Source organism: Citrus sinensis, chromosome 6 (genome assembly GCF_022201045.2).
Source record: "Citrus sinensis cultivar Valencia sweet orange chromosome 6, DVS_A1.0, whole genome shotgun sequence".
In the NCBI taxonomy this organism is placed as follows: Eukaryota; Viridiplantae; Streptophyta; class Magnoliopsida; order Sapindales; family Rutaceae; genus Citrus; species Citrus sinensis.
The window spans coordinates 20,710,383-20,729,220 of NC_068561.1; the positions used below are offsets into that span (position 1 = coordinate 20,710,383).

At 34.0% G+C, this 18,838-nt stretch overlaps 2 protein-coding genes across 3 annotated transcripts; one reads left to right on the forward strand and one right to left on the reverse strand.

The window, feature by feature from the left end:
• Window positions 1-370: 370 nt before the first annotated feature.
• LOC102629019 (protein trichome birefringence-like 9) lies at window positions 371-3,414 on the forward strand. The gene is made up of 4 exons (XM_015531367.3): window positions 371-871; window positions 1,571-1,960; window positions 2,086-2,244; window positions 2,573-3,414. Exons 1-4 carry the CDS (start codon window positions 471-473, stop codon window positions 2,898-2,900), a joined length of 1,278 nt encoding a protein of 425 aa, XP_015386853.1. The 5' UTR covers window positions 371-470; the 3' UTR covers window positions 2,901-3,414.
• On the reverse strand, window positions 2,377-13,521 carry LOC102607747 (uncharacterized). Of its 2 annotated transcripts, XM_025099666.2 has the most exons (19): window positions 13,286-13,519; window positions 12,188-12,656; window positions 11,954-12,045; window positions 11,215-11,379; window positions 10,722-11,115; window positions 10,028-10,146; window positions 9,858-9,930; window positions 9,555-9,775; window positions 9,419-9,463; window positions 8,835-8,907; window positions 8,123-8,314; window positions 7,641-7,744; window positions 7,446-7,515; window positions 6,071-6,220; window positions 4,592-4,714; window positions 3,914-4,084; window positions 3,206-3,265; window positions 2,925-3,109; window positions 2,377-2,829 (listed from the first exon to the last, which is right to left on the reverse strand). In XM_025099666.2, exons 1-18 carry the CDS (start codon window positions 13,327-13,329, stop codon window positions 2,984-2,986), a joined length of 2,691 nt encoding a protein of 896 aa, XP_024955434.1. In that variant the 5' UTR covers window positions 13,330-13,519; the 3' UTR covers window positions 2,377-2,829; window positions 2,925-2,983. The 2 variants fall into 2 exon arrangements, with proteins under 2 accessions (XP_024955434.1, XP_006481715.1); XM_006481652.4 differs by lacking the exons at window positions 2,377-2,829; window positions 2,925-3,109; window positions 3,206-3,265 and having other exon boundaries at window positions 3,943-4,084; window positions 4,474-4,714; window positions 13,286-13,521.
• Window positions 13,522-18,838: the final 5,317 nt, after the last annotated feature.

The following is an 18,838-nucleotide window of genomic DNA, read 5'->3' on the forward strand; positions in this document are numbered from 1 at the left end:
TGTTAAATGAGAAAAATAAAAAACAGTCAGCCTCTTTCATTGCATCCAAATCTAGTTCCCTTAGGATTCTATTTACATGCAACATAAATTTATATGAAATAAAACGACAGTCAAGATAATTCTGTATAAGATAGGATTAGGTGCAAAAATATTCAAACACAAGAAACCCGTTAGTATTTCCTTGATATATCGCATCTAAAATATGTTTTATTCATCTAAATTCATAACATTCATTGCGCGTGGTACCTGTAAAGGGCTTGATTAGGCAATTGAAAACAAAAAAAGGCATGCAATTGTGTGACGATTACTCTTGATCTCCCCTATCAATCATTTAAAGAAAGGTAACTTAAAATTAGTGCCGTATTATTAGAAGGCAAAATCCACACTACAACTGTTAAAAGTTCTTCTGTTTCTCTCTCCACAACCACAAGACTCCTTCAAAGTTAAAAACTCTTCTTCTTCCTCTTCTAATGGATCTTTCTTCGCCCTCTAATCAATCAAGCACATCCAAATGGAATCTTTTCTTATTTCCAATCACTTTTAAGAGAATATTTGTATATGCAATAACTATTTTTTTACTTATGTTTGTATCTTTTTATGTTATATTCAATCTTACAATGAGTTCTTTCAACGCTCAGTTTCTCTTTCGTTTCGGTTTCTTGTCTCAAATCTTGCCAAGCAACCAAGAAACGCCTTTACAAGTTTGTGATTACTCTTATGGCAAATGGGTTCGTGACGAAAGCTACCCACTTCGATCATACAGCGAGAGCTGCCCGTTTCTTGATCCCGGCTTTCGTTGTCGACAAAATGGTCGAAAAGATGATGAGTATCTCAAATGGCGATGGCAACCCCACAGCTGTGATCTTCCAAGGTATGAAGATTTATTATCATGAAGCTTATAGATACATGCAGAAGCGTGCACGTCCATTTCATAATACAAAAAAGTTTTTTCTTTCGTTTCTTTGCATTTCTAGAAGAAAAAGGCAATTCAAAACTTGCGGTTGGATGGCCAAGAAATTCATGTGAAGTTGATGAAATATGTACATCGCCTTCGTGTTAATTTTGACAATGTTATTACATTTGAAAAAAAAATAAAAAATCAATGATGTAATGATGATTGTTTCAAATTATGGATAGTATGGATAGACCATTTATTTAGTACCCCAAATCGTGAACCTTGCTTATTCTTGTATTTTAGTAGATTATATTCCATCAGTCGTTCACCTCATAGGTTTCTTGTCAATACGCATCAATGAAACATTGCTGCATAACAAAGCAATATCTCATGAATCAACCAATGCAGCAAATGAATGTGTCACTCAAGGATGCATCACCAATACTTTGCTGTGTTGCAAAGCAACGTCCGGAAAGAAACCTACAGATGTATTCTCTTCAATTTTCCCTTTTTCATAGTTACAATTCATATAAAGTACTGAAGAATAAATTCCAATAAACAGAAACTTGATGATAACGTTATATATAAGAACTACAGCAGTAATTTGTACGCAATAGTCATAATATTTTCGAATTCCTCTATGGCCATTCTCATTTGTCTATGCTCTCATCGCAGATTCAATGCTACTGATCTTTTGGAAAGGAGTCGAAATGGACGTATAGTATACGCTGGGGATTCTATAGGGAGAAACCAATGGGAATCTCTGATATGCATGCTTGCACGGGCTGTTCCTAACCAGTCTGATATATATGAAGAAAAAGGAAAGCCAATAACCAAGCACAAGGGCTTTCTCTCCATGCGGTTTCGTGAATACAATCTCACCGTTGAATATTACAGAGCACCTTTCCTCGTGGTCATAGGCCGTCCACCGCAGAACTCACCGCATAAGATCCGAACAACTGTTCGGGTTGACGAGTTGCATTGGTTTTCCGAAAAATGGGTTGGAGCTGATGTTCTGATTTTCAATGCCGGCCATTGGTGGAATGCAGATAAAACTGTTAAGATGTACGACATCTGCTTTTCAAAACAAAAAAAAATTTTGGGGACCGGGTTGATTGAAGAGTGTTGTTCTTTTTTCAAAATTTATCTATTTATTATTATTATTATTATTTTTTTCTGTTTGTCTTCAGGGGCTGTTATTTCCAGGAGGGAGGGCAAGTGAATATGAGCATGAATGTGATGGAAGCATTTCAAAGGTCTCTGCAAACAGTGAGGTCATGGGTGATTAAGAACTTGGATCCAGAAAGAAGTCACACTTTCTTTCGTAGCTACTCCCCAGTGCATTTCAGGCAAGCCTTCTGTTTCTACTTTCTTGCATATTATTAATAGACCATAACACAAACACATTTGAAAATTAAGTAGACCTTAAATCATGTTAGTACCGAATCTCAGCCCTTGGTAGTGGAATTTTGGGTAAATCATAAAGCGAACATAATATTTTAATATATATATTCTCTGTACATACTGTTATCAATGGGAGAGGAACAAAAAGACCTACAAAGAATAGTATTGTTTTAGTGTGTAAGCAATCAATCTTGCTTGCAAGAAGCCAAGAATAGCCTGAATTGGCTGTTGGATATGAGTTAGTCAAAGGATTTAACACTATTGACTTTACAGGAATGGCACATGGAATAAAGGGGGCTTGTGCGATAAAGAGAGAGAACCAGAAACAAATTACTCGCGGCTGGAAGATGAGCCCGCAAACAATCAACTCATCTCAAAAGTAATTAAGCAGATGAAAAATGAGAGCAGAAAGGTTCAGTTCTTAAATATTACATATCTGACGGAGTTCAGGAAAGATAGCCACCCCTCACTCCACCGAGAGTCGGGGACTGCAGCTGATGCTCCCCAAGACTGCAGCCATTGGTGCCTACCTGGAGTGCCAGACACATGGAATGAACTTCTCTATGCTTACCTATTAAATATGGGATTCAAAAAAAAGTGATGCTACCTGAGCAAGGGAAATTACCTCATCCTCAGATATAATGATTATATTTTGAGGGCTGTAACAATCTGGGCTGGTTCTCCTCAAGTCAGTTCATCAGGGTCCAATCCGGCATTTTCATCAGGGTCCACTTCGCTACTTTCCATTTCCTTCACTTTCTCAAGTTGCCTCAAGAGATCCAACCTTTCTGGTCCATATGTGGAGGGTATCTGTCAGAGGAAAATATTATGGGTTTCAGATGTATACAGATTTGAAGTTTGGAGAAGAGTTCCAACAATGAGATTTTTTGGGCAAAACCCACATACCAAGCCTGGGACATATCTCTGAATTGCAGCTAACATGGCTGCATGCCCAACAGCGGTAACCTGTGGTACATAATGGATCCATCACCATCAGTTTATGTCAGTGTGTCAATGGCAAAGAGAAATTTAAGATGATATTTTCATTGAGCTAGTAGACTCTAACAATGCATTGATGTTTCAAATTTACAAAGTAAATGTGAAACTTTTCTACCCACTATTTTTCCCCCATCCAAGAAAATCATAAACTTGTGCGCCCTACAAATGAAGAAATCCAGCATGGAGTCTGTGTCACAGCTCATAAACATGTCAAAGCAGAAAATATTGATTCCACCACCAAACCCCCCCCCCCCCCCCCCCCCCCCGGCGGTAGGTAAAGACATTGTGGCATTATGCTATATTCCAAATGTAAAATCCTCTGGGAAAGTAAACTTGTAGAACCTGCCCTTCAGAAAGTAGCAAACATCCTGGAAAGCTAACTACGTAAAACCCTTTCAAGTTCATAGAAAACATTTGGAATTTGCCTTACTAAATTGTTCCAAAACCCAAATTTGTATGATGTGACAATGTATAAATAAGTAATGATGGCCCTTCGCTTCAACATGAGAGGGAAAAGGGAGAATTCACAGCTAAGAACGAAGTAAATCATGCCATAGCTTGAATTAACAGAAGGTAGAAGAATCATGAAATGATAATGGAATGTATTAAACTCACAGGCAGAAGCATTAAGACGCCAATAGGTACAACAGATGCCAAGTCAGTGAGAGTTCGCTGGAGCGCTTGCTTTTCCTTCTGAGTTAATTCATCTCCTACCAGGGCCCTCCTAAGCAGCTCCATGGCAGCACCAACATCAACAGCTAGAAGCTGAGTTCCTTGCCAGACATCCTGCTCATTAGTTTACAACAAATTAACAAATCAACAAAAGAGTTGCTGGCAGTAGATTAAAAAAATATTTACATACAACAGGTTTGGGCACTGCACGCAGACAAGACCCAAATTAAACCCAAAACAATTAACTTCTGATTGATTTCGTACAATAGTGGTTTCAACTTACAGAAACCAATCAAATTCAGTTTACTTCCAATTTTTCAGAAACCAAAATCGCCACTTGCCTCCTCAACAATGTAGTTAACAAAGAAGGCAACAAATGCAGTACAAATGTGTTCTACCTTAAATATTTTTATATGCATACAATGGAAAGCATCCATGAAATACATAAAATAAAAAGATAAAAATAAAAGATCATAGGAGACTTTCGTAACTGACAGGTTAACCTGCATTTTGGAGGGATTATGCAACAACATAACAAAACCAAAACTGAGGCAAACCAGTTGTTCCTCGTTTGACCTTAAATATCCCTCGACCAGAGGAAAACAGTAAGAAATTCAATACCATGCTTGTTTCTTTTAGTTTGTCAATGGATTTTCCAATGATATTTTCAGTCTTCTGAACCTGGACCAACTGAGTGCCTCTAGATTCACTGAAGTTAGCACGTTCATCCATAACCTTGATATCCTGTACAAGGAAATTCCAAATAGCTAGTTTCAAAAAGCAGCCAAACTTATGGAAAATAACAAGCCAAAAAATTTCACAAGCATCCTCTTTCCCTCTACATAGCAGAGAGATTCCACCAATAAAGCAACACAGTTTATACATGAATGATACATAGTTCCAGCATCTGCTAAATCACTTGGACAAAATCAGCAGACAATATCCATGCATATCAGCAACTACAAATCTACTACAAACCGTCAAAATCTTGGTACTGATAGCTCACATACGTACAAATTGCAATGCCAACATGCTAGATAGACAAATTTCTATAGGAAAGAAAAGCTTCAATAAGAGTTTGCTGAGTCTTCACAAACTTAAATGATTGTGTTGTAGATTGTGAAGGAAATTTATAGAACCAAAACTAAAATCTACAAAACATGGAGCCATTAAAATTCTAAGAATATTAAATTTCAAAAGGCGAGAGGAAAACACTTTCAACCAGACAGACTTTTTGGAACATACAGCAAAGAGAGAACCCATTTATCCATTCTTATCTAGTGTTACATCCTAGCAATCTATGCTTATTTTCCTTCAGACATTTCATTCTGCATAAATTTAGGGACAGCACACCACACGCTTCAACTTGAATGCAATTTCTTTTGTGCCAAATAATTCAAACCATGATTTCAACATGATAGTATTTTGCCCCTGCAGTCTCAGTGAAAAATAGAACATGTGCTATTATATTGAAAAAAAGGTCAGAACTGATAATCTTGTCCCTCAAAGTCTCATTGAAAAATAAAACATGTGTTATTATAATCCTGCTGCTAACAAATCGTGATCATAAGTTAAAATGCCGCAAAACCAAACCCTAGGCTCTTACACACCATCAGAAAAGTTATTAAGAGAGAAGGGAGCGAGAGAGACATCATGAATGATGAATCTACCACAATAATCACAAATCCTTTGAAGAATGAATGATATGATGCCAAATAAAATTTGGCAGAGCGTCCTAACTCCTAACTGTTATTATGTGGTATTTTTTGTTGTTACTACTATCTGGCAACAACAGACAATTTGTCAGATGCAAAGTAGAAAACCAAAACCTACAATACTTGGCAAATAAGAATATTCAGACCAAATACAAATGAAGGGAAAAAAAAGAAAAAAATCCTTTAGACAAAATTCTCCTAGGATACACACAAGGAATGTTATAGGAAATGCACACAAAAATATTACAGAACATTGGATCTTTGAAAAGGAAAGGTCTATTGTCAGGCTCTCATACATATATGGTATCATCCGCATTGAAATATCCAATAATATAAAACCAGAACTATGGAAGGTAGAAATTGTTGTCAGAAGTATGAGATATACCTCCCCATTCTCTGATTGATCAGCACTTCTTTGAACCCGTTTTTCAAGCTCCATCAGCTCATTTCTCAGAAGTTCAAAACGGTGAATTTCATTTGACTCCGAGTTTGCAATACCTATATTTGAACCAGTCTGCTCACAGTATTCACTTTCCTGCACAGAACAACCGGCTACATTCATTTTCGTTCGGTAAAAGCTCTTCACTTGTCAATAACAAATTGATAAGTGAATTCCAATTCATGAAAATAAACAAAACTAGTCAAAAGATGGTCTGCAACATCAAGAATCATGCTATGAACTGGACAACCAACCTCCATGGACAATGAAACCTCAATGCCACATCCAGGTTATACTAGGGGTAAATTTAGTTACTTAATGATGAATGTAAAAGAAGCCTCTTGATTACTTCATCTGAAATGACTCATAACATTGAAAAATTTAGGGCTCAATGACTACGCAATGGCAGACAAGCTCTAATGTATGAAGGCTTCGAGTATTTTAGGTTTACATGGAAACAAAAATATAGTGCAGGATTATCTATTTATTGTTAAGTAACCATATATTCTAAAAATTTAAACTTGTGGAAAAGTATCCAGCAATAGTGTTTAAATTTTAACATGCACTCTTCGAAGGCAAAACAAATACAACTGATGCATTTTTCACATGGTTCCAGACCCACATGTGTACATGTGGATCCAATCACTGACCGAACCTCCATATATTATAATTCAGTTATAAAATGATATTCAAACATAAATCCTCTAGATCAAGTTGGTTTTGACACCATAACCATTCATCATCATTTTAGGTACAAATAATAATACAACTTTAACGCTGACAAATAACAGCAGTACATGATTGGCAAGTAACCTCCAAAGCCTGCACCCAAATGTTAAGAGACAGGTCATTACTAGATAACTTGCGACTCATCTTTCAAAAGGTACAGATATTCCATTCACAGGTACGGTTCATCATGGTGTGGTAATCCACTGTTTATTGTACTTGGGTTCGTAGTATTGAAACACATTATCCTGGATTGGCAATCCATCTAAGTGTACCGATACTGATATTCTCAATTTTTAAAACACAGAGAAGAACATGGAAACACATCATTCAGAAGGCAGGTCAGATGGACTCATCTAATGTCAAAATGACCTGGTTACACTAAGATGAATTTATATGAAGTCAATGGTCGAGGACTGCTTTCAGTTCCAAATCAACATTCATGCACCAGTAAATATGTATCTCTGATGAACAATAGCTAATATAATCAAAATTGGACTTCAGAAGATAGTAAAATAAATATAACATTATAAAAGGTACAAGGACAATGACTTTTTATGAAGACTGGACATACATGCCCATCAGCAACTGATACCTGAGGCTTAGGCTTCCTAATTGAAGGGCGTGTGAAGAAGCCAAACAATCCACGAGATTTACAGACAACCCTGAGAAAAAAATTAAATCAAATAATGTAGGGAAAAAAAAAGAATAGAAGTCCCCCCTGAAATAATCAAATAAGTGGCATTAGACATGAGATTTTATCATGTTGGCAACAAAAGAAATTCCATACTCATTGGGCCTATCTTGAACAACATCAGCAATTCTACTCTTACTGCCTTTCAAGTACCATTGCTTCTCACCAATAGAAGAACCTGAATCACTGTCGTCACCTCCCTGGATGATCAGTGCAAAAGTTAGCAGTATGACATAAATACAAATTTCAATAAATATACTAAATTTACATATGCAAGCTCACAGGATGGAAGATGTGAGTTATATTTCTGAAGAGTAAAAGATAACTACAAGAAAGCGAGCAACACGGCTTCAAGAATTGTAGAAGTCACAAGTGATACTCATAATTCTGATTGCAACATCAATTTCGAAGGAGGATGAAACAATTGAATGCTAACAATTACTGCAAGTAGTAAAAGTACTACACAGATACTTAAATGCAATTATTATCAAAATTAAAGTGAAACACAAGTGTACCAGATTGCAAAAGACAGAGTTATTAATGCCATTATTCAGAAATAGATCAAAATGATAAAATACCTGCTGAAGAGAAGCTGCTTTTGCTCTGACAGATGCCTCAAGGAATTCAGCCTCTTTCTTAAGTTTCCTTATTTTCTCAAGGTCAGAACAAGCAGCTTTCAATTGCTCCTTTCCAGAATTAGAGCTTGACACATGCAATGCTTGAAGCAATTTTTCCAGTCTTATCAAAGCTTCTTCGACACTCTCCAATGCCTAACACCAAATGTGAAAAATCACAGCATAATCAGGATTACAGGGCATGGCAGAGAGACTGCAGAAACTATGGGCCATCTATACAGGTTAAGTATCAATAACAGCAGGAGGACGCCAAAATATAAAGTAGTTCAGCATGCAAATTTGAGACATCAAATCTCAAAGTAATAGATCAAATCGGAGTCAACAGTCATTCTTTCAACTATTCCAAAATAGCCACATATGAATAGTGGTGCCTATGGTTGTATTTTGTTCAAATCTCAAAATCTGATCCTGTTGCATAGCAGCCAGCAAACAGTGCATGTGTTACATTTTCTGTCAGAAATCTCATAATTTCTGCTGAGTTTTTAAACATAATTTTTTGCACCATAGCAACAATCAGCGTGGAGTCTCAAAATTCCACATGAATAATTACTGCATACAATCAATATAATTCCCAAAGAGAAAAGAAACAACACGTGGAAATATGTATTATGATAATGGGAGCCGAAGAAATAGGAATATATTTGAAGGGAAATACCTTGTCAAAAGAATCTGAGTCTATCTCAGTTCGCGAATAAGTTACAGATTCAGCACTCTCTATCATCCCATTTCTGCATGACAATTTCTGAGTAAGTATAATTTGCAATTACTACTCATTTTTCAAAGTGTAATCATTCTACAATTATTAAAAAATTGTTTAGCAGGACAAATATAGTAACAACATGATGTCGCTATACGTATAAGTTCAAATCAAATGAAACAAATTCTTGAAAACATATAATAGCAAGGAAAAGCACTAGTCTGCTGGAAATTTGATTAGAAACTTATCAATTAAATTGCAATGCCACTTAGAACTCTTATTCCCACTATAGTCATATCTTACTAGAACTCTCCTCAAACTCTCAAGTCTTTACATACTTGCTGGTGGATTCATTCAGTTATTTGCTAGCTCAAATAGCAGTTCAAAAACTCTACAACTTTTTTTGCATCAAGTTGATGTGTATATGCTGTTTCACATATCAAGTCATGCATTAAGACTGTACAGTATATGTTAAGTTCCAAATGCTAGAAATAAATAGTGTGCCTGTAAGAGAGACAAAGGTGTATAAGACATTAACTTACCTTGCTATACCCATCTCTTTCATACAGTACATCAACTTGTCATACCTAAACATTAAGATAAAACATTCTGTTCAGGCTAATGAATTGATATTTGCTCTTCATTATGGTTTAACTAGCAAACTATTAGCTCACATACCCCTTAGACAGAAATTTTGCCGCCTTAACATTTGAGGGGTTCTCCAGCCACTTGCTATGTTTAATAAAGCTCTGCATCCAATGTGAACAAACATCTAATACTTGGGGAATAGCCTCAGCATTAGGAGGATCTTCTCGTTTACTTTTGTGGCCGTGGGACTGTTTTGGCATTCCAGTGCTGCCTGGATAAAAGAGAAGCCAATCCAGCTCTTCACATACTACCTGTAATATGGAAAAGTACAATGCATCAGTAAAATCCAGCATGAAGCACAGTTACAAGATTAAGATAACCATTCATGCTGACCTCCACATACAATTGATAAGAACTTATTGATGAAAGCTGAGGATAGTACAATACACTGCCTCCAATTAGGTATCTGCAGCAACGGACCAGAAAGCTCAGTAAAATGAAACCATAGGAAGTAATATTATGCTTCAAGAGAGGAAAAAAAAACTGTAAAATGTCAGAACTACCTGATGAGGCTTTCAATGGGGTCATCAACGACATCAAATCCATTTCTTGACAGAAAGGACTGTGTACTTCTGCCTAAGGCAATAAAGAATCCAAATATTGCCAAATCTCTCTCCAAAACCTGCGGTAAAGCATTGTTAGACTTTCAATAACAGGTTCTACAGGATTAGAAGCATTACATTGCACCCATGCAAAAGTGTAATGCCAACACACCCAAACAATCATTTATTATCTAAATATTTCATTAAAGTTCAAAGAATAACAATAAAAACTAAACAAATCCAAAGCACAAAAGCTTTTAATAATAGACTGGTTCCTTCACAGTGGTCACTTCTAAATTCCCTATTTACTTGATAGGCCAATTAATACAGAGGAACTTAGAGAAATAACCTATGGGAATAAGGAATGAGAGGAGAATATCAATATATACATGTTGTAGCTTAAGAATAATGCCACATTTATAAACATCAGAAATTCTAGTGAAAATCAAACTGTACAGATAAAATAGAAGATGAATGAGCTCACAACAGTTGCTCATGAGAGGGTTCATGATTCCCTGAAAAAACCGTTTCATTACTACATATTATATCTCAAGTACAAGGGATATGAGATTGACGAGCACTATCTGAAGTGGATAAAAGACCACAAACTGGCTCCAAGTTCAAACAGTAAGAAGAATTAGGCCTTTAAACTAACCTCAATGCTTTCAGAAGTCGTTAGTCTTGACCATATTTTCTCCCTATCTATAGCTCGCTGCAGCTGCTTCTGTACAAGATCCACCCAGAAAATTACCTCTTCTGAGTCCCGATCATTTTTCACTCTACATGCCGAAGCTCTAGGGCCAAAATGGGCAAGAAATTCTCTGTGCAGACCAATATCCTTTATAGAATAATAAGCTTGGGATATAGGAACGAGATCAACCAGTGTGTCCATCAATCTACCAGTTATGTCAGAAATCATGGAAGAGAACTGAGAGCAAGAGACTTTTGCTGGACCAAGTTTTGTTATTGCGGCAATGCAAGTCAATGCAAGCATGAGGAGTGATGTATCGCTACTGCTTCCTGATCCCAAGGACATACCTTTCCCACTCCTGGATATAAGTTAATATCAATGTTACTAGCACAAGAACTTGCAAGTTTTTATTGCTCAATAAGTTCAATAAAATTGAATTAACATGGTAGAAACATACACAGCAGTGGCAGCAGTGAACCGCTGGTCCCTTTCAAAATAATTTATAAAGGATGTCACAACAGCTGGAACTTGCTCAGACCAAAACCATTCATAACCTTCAGGTAGCTTGGCTGATAATTTATCCCTAATTAAGCTCTCTAGAGGAGCAGACTGTCGTAATAGGCTGCATTAAAGCAATGTTCGAGTCAAATTGACTAGATGAAATGAGAAACTAAATAAATGCTTTATTAGAAATAATTGACAAATTCAAAGCCAACAAATAAATGTCCATTACAATCAGTCTACCAAACATACAAAATGGACAAACAAAACCCAAAAATCTGCGAGAACAAAGCCACCAAAAAAAAAAAAAGGAAAAAAAAGTTTTTTATTCTTTGCCAGCCCTCATAGAGAAACCAAACTATTGTAAAAGGTATCAAATTACTCATGGTCAAATTTCCACCAAGTGAGCTACACCGAAGACCAAGACTTCATCCCAGTGGTTATAGAAATATAATTAATGGCATCAGATATTCAGATCCATATATGGGAAGTCAGTTCATATCCTCGTATCATTGAATGGAGGTCGTACACAGAGAAATAAGCTGAACTCCTCATTTGGAGGAGAACTTCTACTGAATTGAAAGAAATATATAGGTTTTGAACAAATAAAAAAACTCAAATTGGAAGATGCTGAAAGGCTAAATGCGAATGAGAGGTATAAGAATTGATGATCTCAAAAAAAATTAATTCAGTACCTCCTTTGGACAAAAACATATACATCCCTGTCTCTTCCATCACCACAGGATGAAATCTCACATGCAGCTTGCAATAAGGAATATGCAGAAGCCTGAAAAAATTATGAAACTTTAGATAAGTTTAAAAGTTTAAATGATGTTTGAAACAAAATGTGAGCCATGCATGTATTGGCGGCAAACAATCAGGAAATGTACTGTTATGTAACAAAAATTTTCAAAATTTTGTTGACAGACCTGATAAGAGAGTGTTTTTATCCATGCATTCCTATCCACACCAAGCCAAGCTGTTGAAAGCCAAGACAATTTAGACACTGAGCCCTTTTCTTTAATAGCCAGCTCAAAGACCCTAGCTGCGTCATGCAAAGACTGAACAAGTCCATCATTATAATCATTTCCCTGCAATGACTGGTTTAGTTTGACCCTCATCTCCTCAACATCGCTGCTGGTACTTGCTTGAGGACTGCCATTGACAGTCACACCATCATCGGAAGAAGCATGTAGTAAGAGATGTCCGTTCCTTCTTGATTTACAAAAGTTTCCAAAGTTTTTCCAATAACTCACCAGCTGGTTGTTCTTTCCATTCTCTAGCATTGCTATTCTCAAAAGATATCTCTTCGTCGAATTGCCACAATCCAATGCAACTACTCTTCTGCAACAAATATGGCTTTTGACTGAATTTCGTGAAAACCATGGATTTGATGACCTGGAAAAATAAATAAAAAATAAGCATTATCAACATACTAGAATTAAATACATCAAATTATTGAAACAAAGCATCCTATTCATGGAATGACTATTTCCTGGGGCTTTCAAGCTGGTACTATATGACCTTTCTCATTTAATTCCTTTATTAAGTTTTGCTAGTTCATTTTTATTTCTAAACGAGATAGAGCATGATACTACATTATGTCATGAGATATCATATTAAACATCAGCTTTCTTGATTCCATTTGAGTACTCAAAAGTCAAACATAATTTGATAAAATTCCAAATAATTTACAACAACATCCAATTTAATAGACTACATTTAGCTGACTCCTGCTTGATGACGAGAAACTAGACAAAAATCAACCGACAAGAAATCATCTACCAGTTCCGCCGTTTGGTTCGCAAACAAAAAGGCTAAACTAAATGAAGGCATAATAAGTCAATTAAACAAGTTAATTGGCTGAATTAGAGAAAGAAAAAAATTCAAACCAAAAACAGAAGATAAATAATTAGTTCTACAGCAAACTTTCAAAAATCCTAGCTGCGCTAAAATTACTCAGTCAAAACAGTAGAACAAGCAGAATTTAAAACAAATTTAAGAGTAAATAAGAAGGATGCGAGTACCTTGAAGATACGAGACTATGATGATTATGTAACTTGACGGCCATGTATGAGAGTGACAAACGAAGCAAGAGAAAATCAGCGGGAAAATAGCGTTTGGTTTCCGGGAAAATTGAGAGGAAAGTTGTGGAAGGTTTTGTATTTGTTAAGCAAAAGTGAATGAGGGTGACGTGGCAGGGATAATTTATCCGTATACGTGGAGAAACGAGTTATCACAGAGATACGGTTGTGGCTTAGACGAATTAGAAGTGTACAATTTGTGTGATAAGCTGTGCGTATGAGGAAATTGCTGATGATTGAGTCACCTGCGGGTGACACTCACATATCTAGACTAGGCCTCAGAATAAATGGACCGCGAATGTCGTGAGAAAATTTGAACTTTGTTCGAAAACTCTTGTGCAAACCATGTCGCTGGATCCTTTTTTTTTTTAATCTTGAAAAGAATAATTAAATCATCACTAAAACTTGCTAGAGATAGATAAATAGCTTTTGATTAAATTATCAATAAATGAAATTTTCGTTCTACTTTAATATTAAAAATTTATTATATGTGATTAATTATAATAATATAATAAATAATTTTATATCTATTGTCTAAAAAATAAGTTACGCTTAATATTGAGGATCAAGTTAAGATTTGTGTATTGTGATCACCAATATTTATGACTTCGACTAAAGTTTTTGTGTGTAGTTTTGAATATTTCCGGGAGCCATTGGACAGACCCGTCAGCACACTGAAAATTGCTAAGAACACCCCACCGCTATTCCTTTCACTCTCCTTTAGGTATGAATTTAGGAGTGCTGAAAATTATTAGAATAATTTATTTTATTTTATTTCATTTTATAAGCATGGTGCATTGAGGGTCACTTATTACTTAACAAGGTAAACTTAAGAGGTGATAGGATCGTCTCCTATTTAATATTGTGTTTACTAACTCATAATGGAAGAATCGAAATAAATAACTCGTTTATTTGTCAAATTAAGATTGAAAAGATGAATGAGTTTTACAGGCCTGACATAAAATTTTGATTGATTACTAGAGTTCTGATTACGGAAAGGGGGTTGGGAACCAGAACCCCATTCCCTGAAATTGTAAAATTATCCCACTACACTCTATACATTCCCAAAATACCCTCTCTAGAAATTTTGGAAAAAAAAACCAAAAATGAAAGCCTAAGTAGGCAACTGCTGCCCAAAAGGAAAATGATCGAACTTGTCTTTGCCGTCGCTCGTGCTTGTCACCGACGTCACAACTTCTCGTACTCATTGCCCACATCATAACTGTTTGTGCTCGTGCTCATGCTCGTCGTCGCCGTTTCTCCCTCTGTCACGCCCTCGCTGTCGTCCACACATTGCAGCAGCTCATCACCGATTGGATTTGCGCCGCGCCCCTCCGTTACGCATCGTCGTCGTCCCACATTTATTTGTTAACGAAATTGTTATTAAAATTAATTATTTCTATTTTATTTATTAATTATTGTAATTATTCAAATTTATTAATGTTATTGTTGTTGTTGTTGTTATTGATTTATTAATTATTGCTATCATTTATTAATGTTATTATTATTAATTATTACTATTATTTATTTACTAATTATTTAAATATTATAAATCATCATCATCATCAAATGACAATATTACACAAAGGGCATTATAGTAAATTATAATTATTCATTCCGATTCTAGGATAAAATAAATATATCAATAGAAATAAAGTTCATTCCGGTTCCGATTCCTACGGCTCAAGTAAACAATTTATTCTGATTTCCATTCATGATTATGATTTTAGTCTATTTCAATTTTAGCCCATTCCGATTATTGATTAATGAATGCAGTACAAGTTCTTTTGATTTTCAGGATTGTGTGCCATATATATTTTAATAGTAGTATATGTATATAATCTTTTTTTTTATTCTTTTATTCATTAACCACCCATCACAATTTAAATTTTTTCTCATTACATGAGAGAATCCTAATCGGAGTAGTAATATTCTCCCAACAAGATTTAATTTGAAGAAAATTAAAAGTTATCTTTCTCTTTAAAATATCCTTTTAATTTCAATAAACGATTTTGAATCGTGTACTATTTTCCTTATAGTTTCCATTCAAATATGTTTTCAAAAGTTACAACGATCGATGAACTGACTGCAACTCGTTAAAGAGACTAATTCGCAGGCACTATATATTATGAAAGAGCTGTGTAATTATATATCGAATCGCAAATTCTTGTTAAAACTCATTTTGTACAAATTAAGATCACATAAATGAAAGCACATAAATAATAAAATTAAATTATACGAGGGTATTGATGTAACATCATTTTCGGATTATAATTCTTACGCACTATAAATTATGAAAGAGCTGTGTAATTCTGCACCGCCTCTTTGAACCCATTAAACAAAAGCACCGGCGGGGCTGCATGGCTTAGCTGCCTTGCATCATTGTTTGTGCAGGGTCACTGAAAGCAACAATAATTGATTTTTATTTTCGGATGGCATATTTTTATTTGACATCATTTGAAAGACTACCGAAATAGTAGTTGGAAACTTCCAACTGAATTGACCTGGCTTTCCAGTAGAAGAGTGGAGATGTAATTGGGATTGTAATTGTATTAGGAGGAAAACAAAATATATAATAATAGAAATAAATAAATTGGTCTAAAACAGAGAAGATTGATTATCAAAAAAAAAAAAAGAAAAGAAAAGATAATAGTAATTTCACTGAAATACATTAATTAATAAGAGAAATGTTAAAAATTTTAATATTTGAATCTTAATTTAAATTTCAACTAATATGACATTCATAGATTGAATGAAATATTTAAATAATAAATAATTTTATATTTATTATTTAATAAATAAGTGATAGTGAGATAATGATTGAATAAATTAAGAAATATTTTGTGGGCCATAGATCCTGCAATTTTAATTAATTTAATTTTAATAATTACGGGGAAGATATAATAAATTTATCTGAATTAGTTGTATTAGGTTAAATAAGATATTTGAAGCAAAAATTTGTCTTTTTGAACAATTATAGGACCGATGAAAATTTTCTTGCCGTAAGCGATTTTTTTAGACAGAGTTAAATAAATTAATCTGAAAAGATTCAATTATATATGATGCATCAAAAAAATAAATAAAAAAATGATTATGGCCTGCATAGTATTGATTTATATATATTCAGCACATCTGTAAGTGTTTGGTAATCTTAAAAATACTTAGATACTGTTTGAGGTTGCTGTAAAATAGTCGGGCCTTAAAAATGACAAAATATTTAGTAAACCATTTGTAGTCGTAATTTTTTTAACTTCAATTGATTTTATTTCATAATTATTTTATAAAAAATCTATAATATCTTTATTAGTTTTATTAAATAAAACTTATATCTCATATTTTTCACATATAATCAACATTTTTTTTATAATTATTAATTTTTTTCGCAATAGCTATAATTTAAACTACAACATCTCTTTAACCACTTATGCCCTCGTCGGTTTTTTTACTTTGAAATGTTGAAATAAACAAAAATATTTTCTTTCACTTAAATTAAGGAACATTCAAATTACATGCATGCATTAGTTTTACAACTTTGAAACAGATCCAATGCAACATTTCTTTTCCCCCCACCTGATTTCTAACTGTCACAAACATTCTTCTTGGCCAAATTGTGTATCTACAAATACCAGAACTCAACTTGCAAGAATTAGCTGTGATTCTACAATCCAACTAATAATGACAGCTCAAATTACTTGTTTAAATTGGTCAATGATAAGTAGCAAATCCTGATGCTAACACCCTGCCCTAAACGTAATTTAACTTTTGGAAAATTGAAAATATCATGCCTTAATCCAGACGCTAACGTCATGCCCTAATCCTAATTTAACTTTTAAAAAAATGGTAAACAATTGAACATCATTTTCACTTCCATATGTATCTTGGAATTTAGTACCCAGTTAAAAATTTTGTTTTAATTAATTATAATCATATAAACAGGCAGCGGCCTGTTGTCCGTATTCGTTAATTCTGATTGAGATGCAATGTCTTTGACCTAATCCAATCTGAAAGGTCATTGCCTCATTTGTTTTTTTTTAAATGTCTAAGTATTTTCTTTGGTTTAAAAATTAATCAAATTTAGTTGACAATTGACTATCAAGTTTGTTTTATGTGCATCCTTTGAGTCATTAGCAAACGATAAAAGTGATTCCTTAGCTAATCTCAAATGACTGATATTTTTTTTTTTTTCAAATTAGCCAAAGCTGGCAATTAATCTTACAACACATAAATTCGAACCACGTAGCATATTCTATCGAAGGGAAAATGTTATCTTATTGGACTGCAGGTTTGTCTAAGCATATTTTAGTGGAATCATTTTTATTTATTTTCGAGTGTGAACTGATGGGTTGCATCAATTTAAACATTCAGCTATCTTCACAGCATTATCAGAATAATATCTCTCCCGCAGACTTTTTCTTTTTTTTAAAAAACTTAATTTTAATAGTCGAGTTCATATCAATTTATATTTTAGTATTTATAATATTATATGTATTCCATGAGTTTTGATCGAGTAATTTTCAAACAACTTTAACAATGTTGATAATGTGTGACAATGATAAAACAGTAATATCTAACAATTTTTATTAAATAAATTTTTGTATATCTAGTTTATGTGTGTATTTAATCATTCTTCTTTCGAAAACATCATGTCTTTGTTAAATTGAGGATATCCTCACTAAAGAATCGTCATCGTCATCATCATCAAATGTCTTTTGATACTCTATATTTAAATTAACATTTAATTTTTAATTTTTTTGTTAATTAGTCTAATAGGTCATCAATCTTTAGCTAAATATAATTAAAAAAAAAAAAAGAGATTAAGGTATGAACACATGAGCTGCTAGAGAAACCTCCGCTCATAAAATCCAATTTAGAAGCTCGGCAATTTGTGATGATCTTGAGCACCTCAGCTGATTTTCTTATGAAAATGACAGCTTCGTAAATCTTATTCCATCTTTTGAACTTAAGTTTGTTAGGTTTCTACTTCCATCCTCGGGTTATTTGACTAAAAAATAACATCGTCGTATGTACAAATTGATTGAAGGTTCTAAACGATTTAGTACCCTTGATTATCAAAGACACATTGACCAGACGCATTGCGATTTTTTTAGTGTTTTTTTTTTTCAAGAGCATTTATAATACAATCTAATTATTAGAATATTTTAAGACAAAAATCAACATTTTTATATATTTTCGAATACTTATATTGATAAATTATTAAAAATTACCCTTTGCAAGGACATTGTCAAACGCGTATTCATTTAGTAAGCATTCATTTGAAAAAATATAGAGGAAAAAAAAGGCATTCATTTGAAAATGATATCGAGCTGTCACCGTTTATATTTTATTCTCCGTGTATATATAAAATAAAATACGTTATTACGCACACGGTATCACATTATTTAACTATATATTCTGATATTAAACCAATCAACATCAAGGAATAAAAAAAAACTTTATATTTTAATAACTACTAATAACAAGATTGAGACGTTAAAT

What these genes read in the sequence shown, in the direction of transcription:
- LOC102629019 (XM_015531367.3), top strand. Translation starts at nt 471, where the DNA reads ATGGATCTTTCTTCGCCCTCTAATCAATCAAGCACATCCAAATGGAAT. An exon ending in GCAGATAAAACTGTTAAGAT is followed by an intron (nt 1,961 to 2,085) that starts GTACGACATCTG and finishes GTTTGTCTTCAG; the next exon opens with GGGCTGTTATTTCCAGGAGG. An exon ending in TACTCCCCAGTGCATTTCAG is followed by an intron (nt 2,245 to 2,572) that starts GCAAGCCTTCTG and finishes TTGACTTTACAG; the next exon opens with GAATGGCACATGGAATAAAG.
- LOC102607747 (XM_025099666.2), bottom strand. Translation starts at nt 13,329, where the DNA reads ATGGCCGTCAAGTTACATAATCATCATAGTCTCGTATCTTCAAG. An exon ending in TTAGGAAGCCTAAGCCTCAG is followed by an intron (nt 6,221 to 7,445) that starts GTATCAGTTGCT and finishes TGTTCTGTGCAG; the next exon opens with GAAAGTGAATACTGTGAGCA. An exon ending in GCGTCTTAATGCTTCTGCCT is followed by an intron (nt 3,266 to 3,913) that starts GTGAGTTTAATA and finishes TATGTACCACAG; the next exon opens with GTTACCGCTGTTGGGCATGC.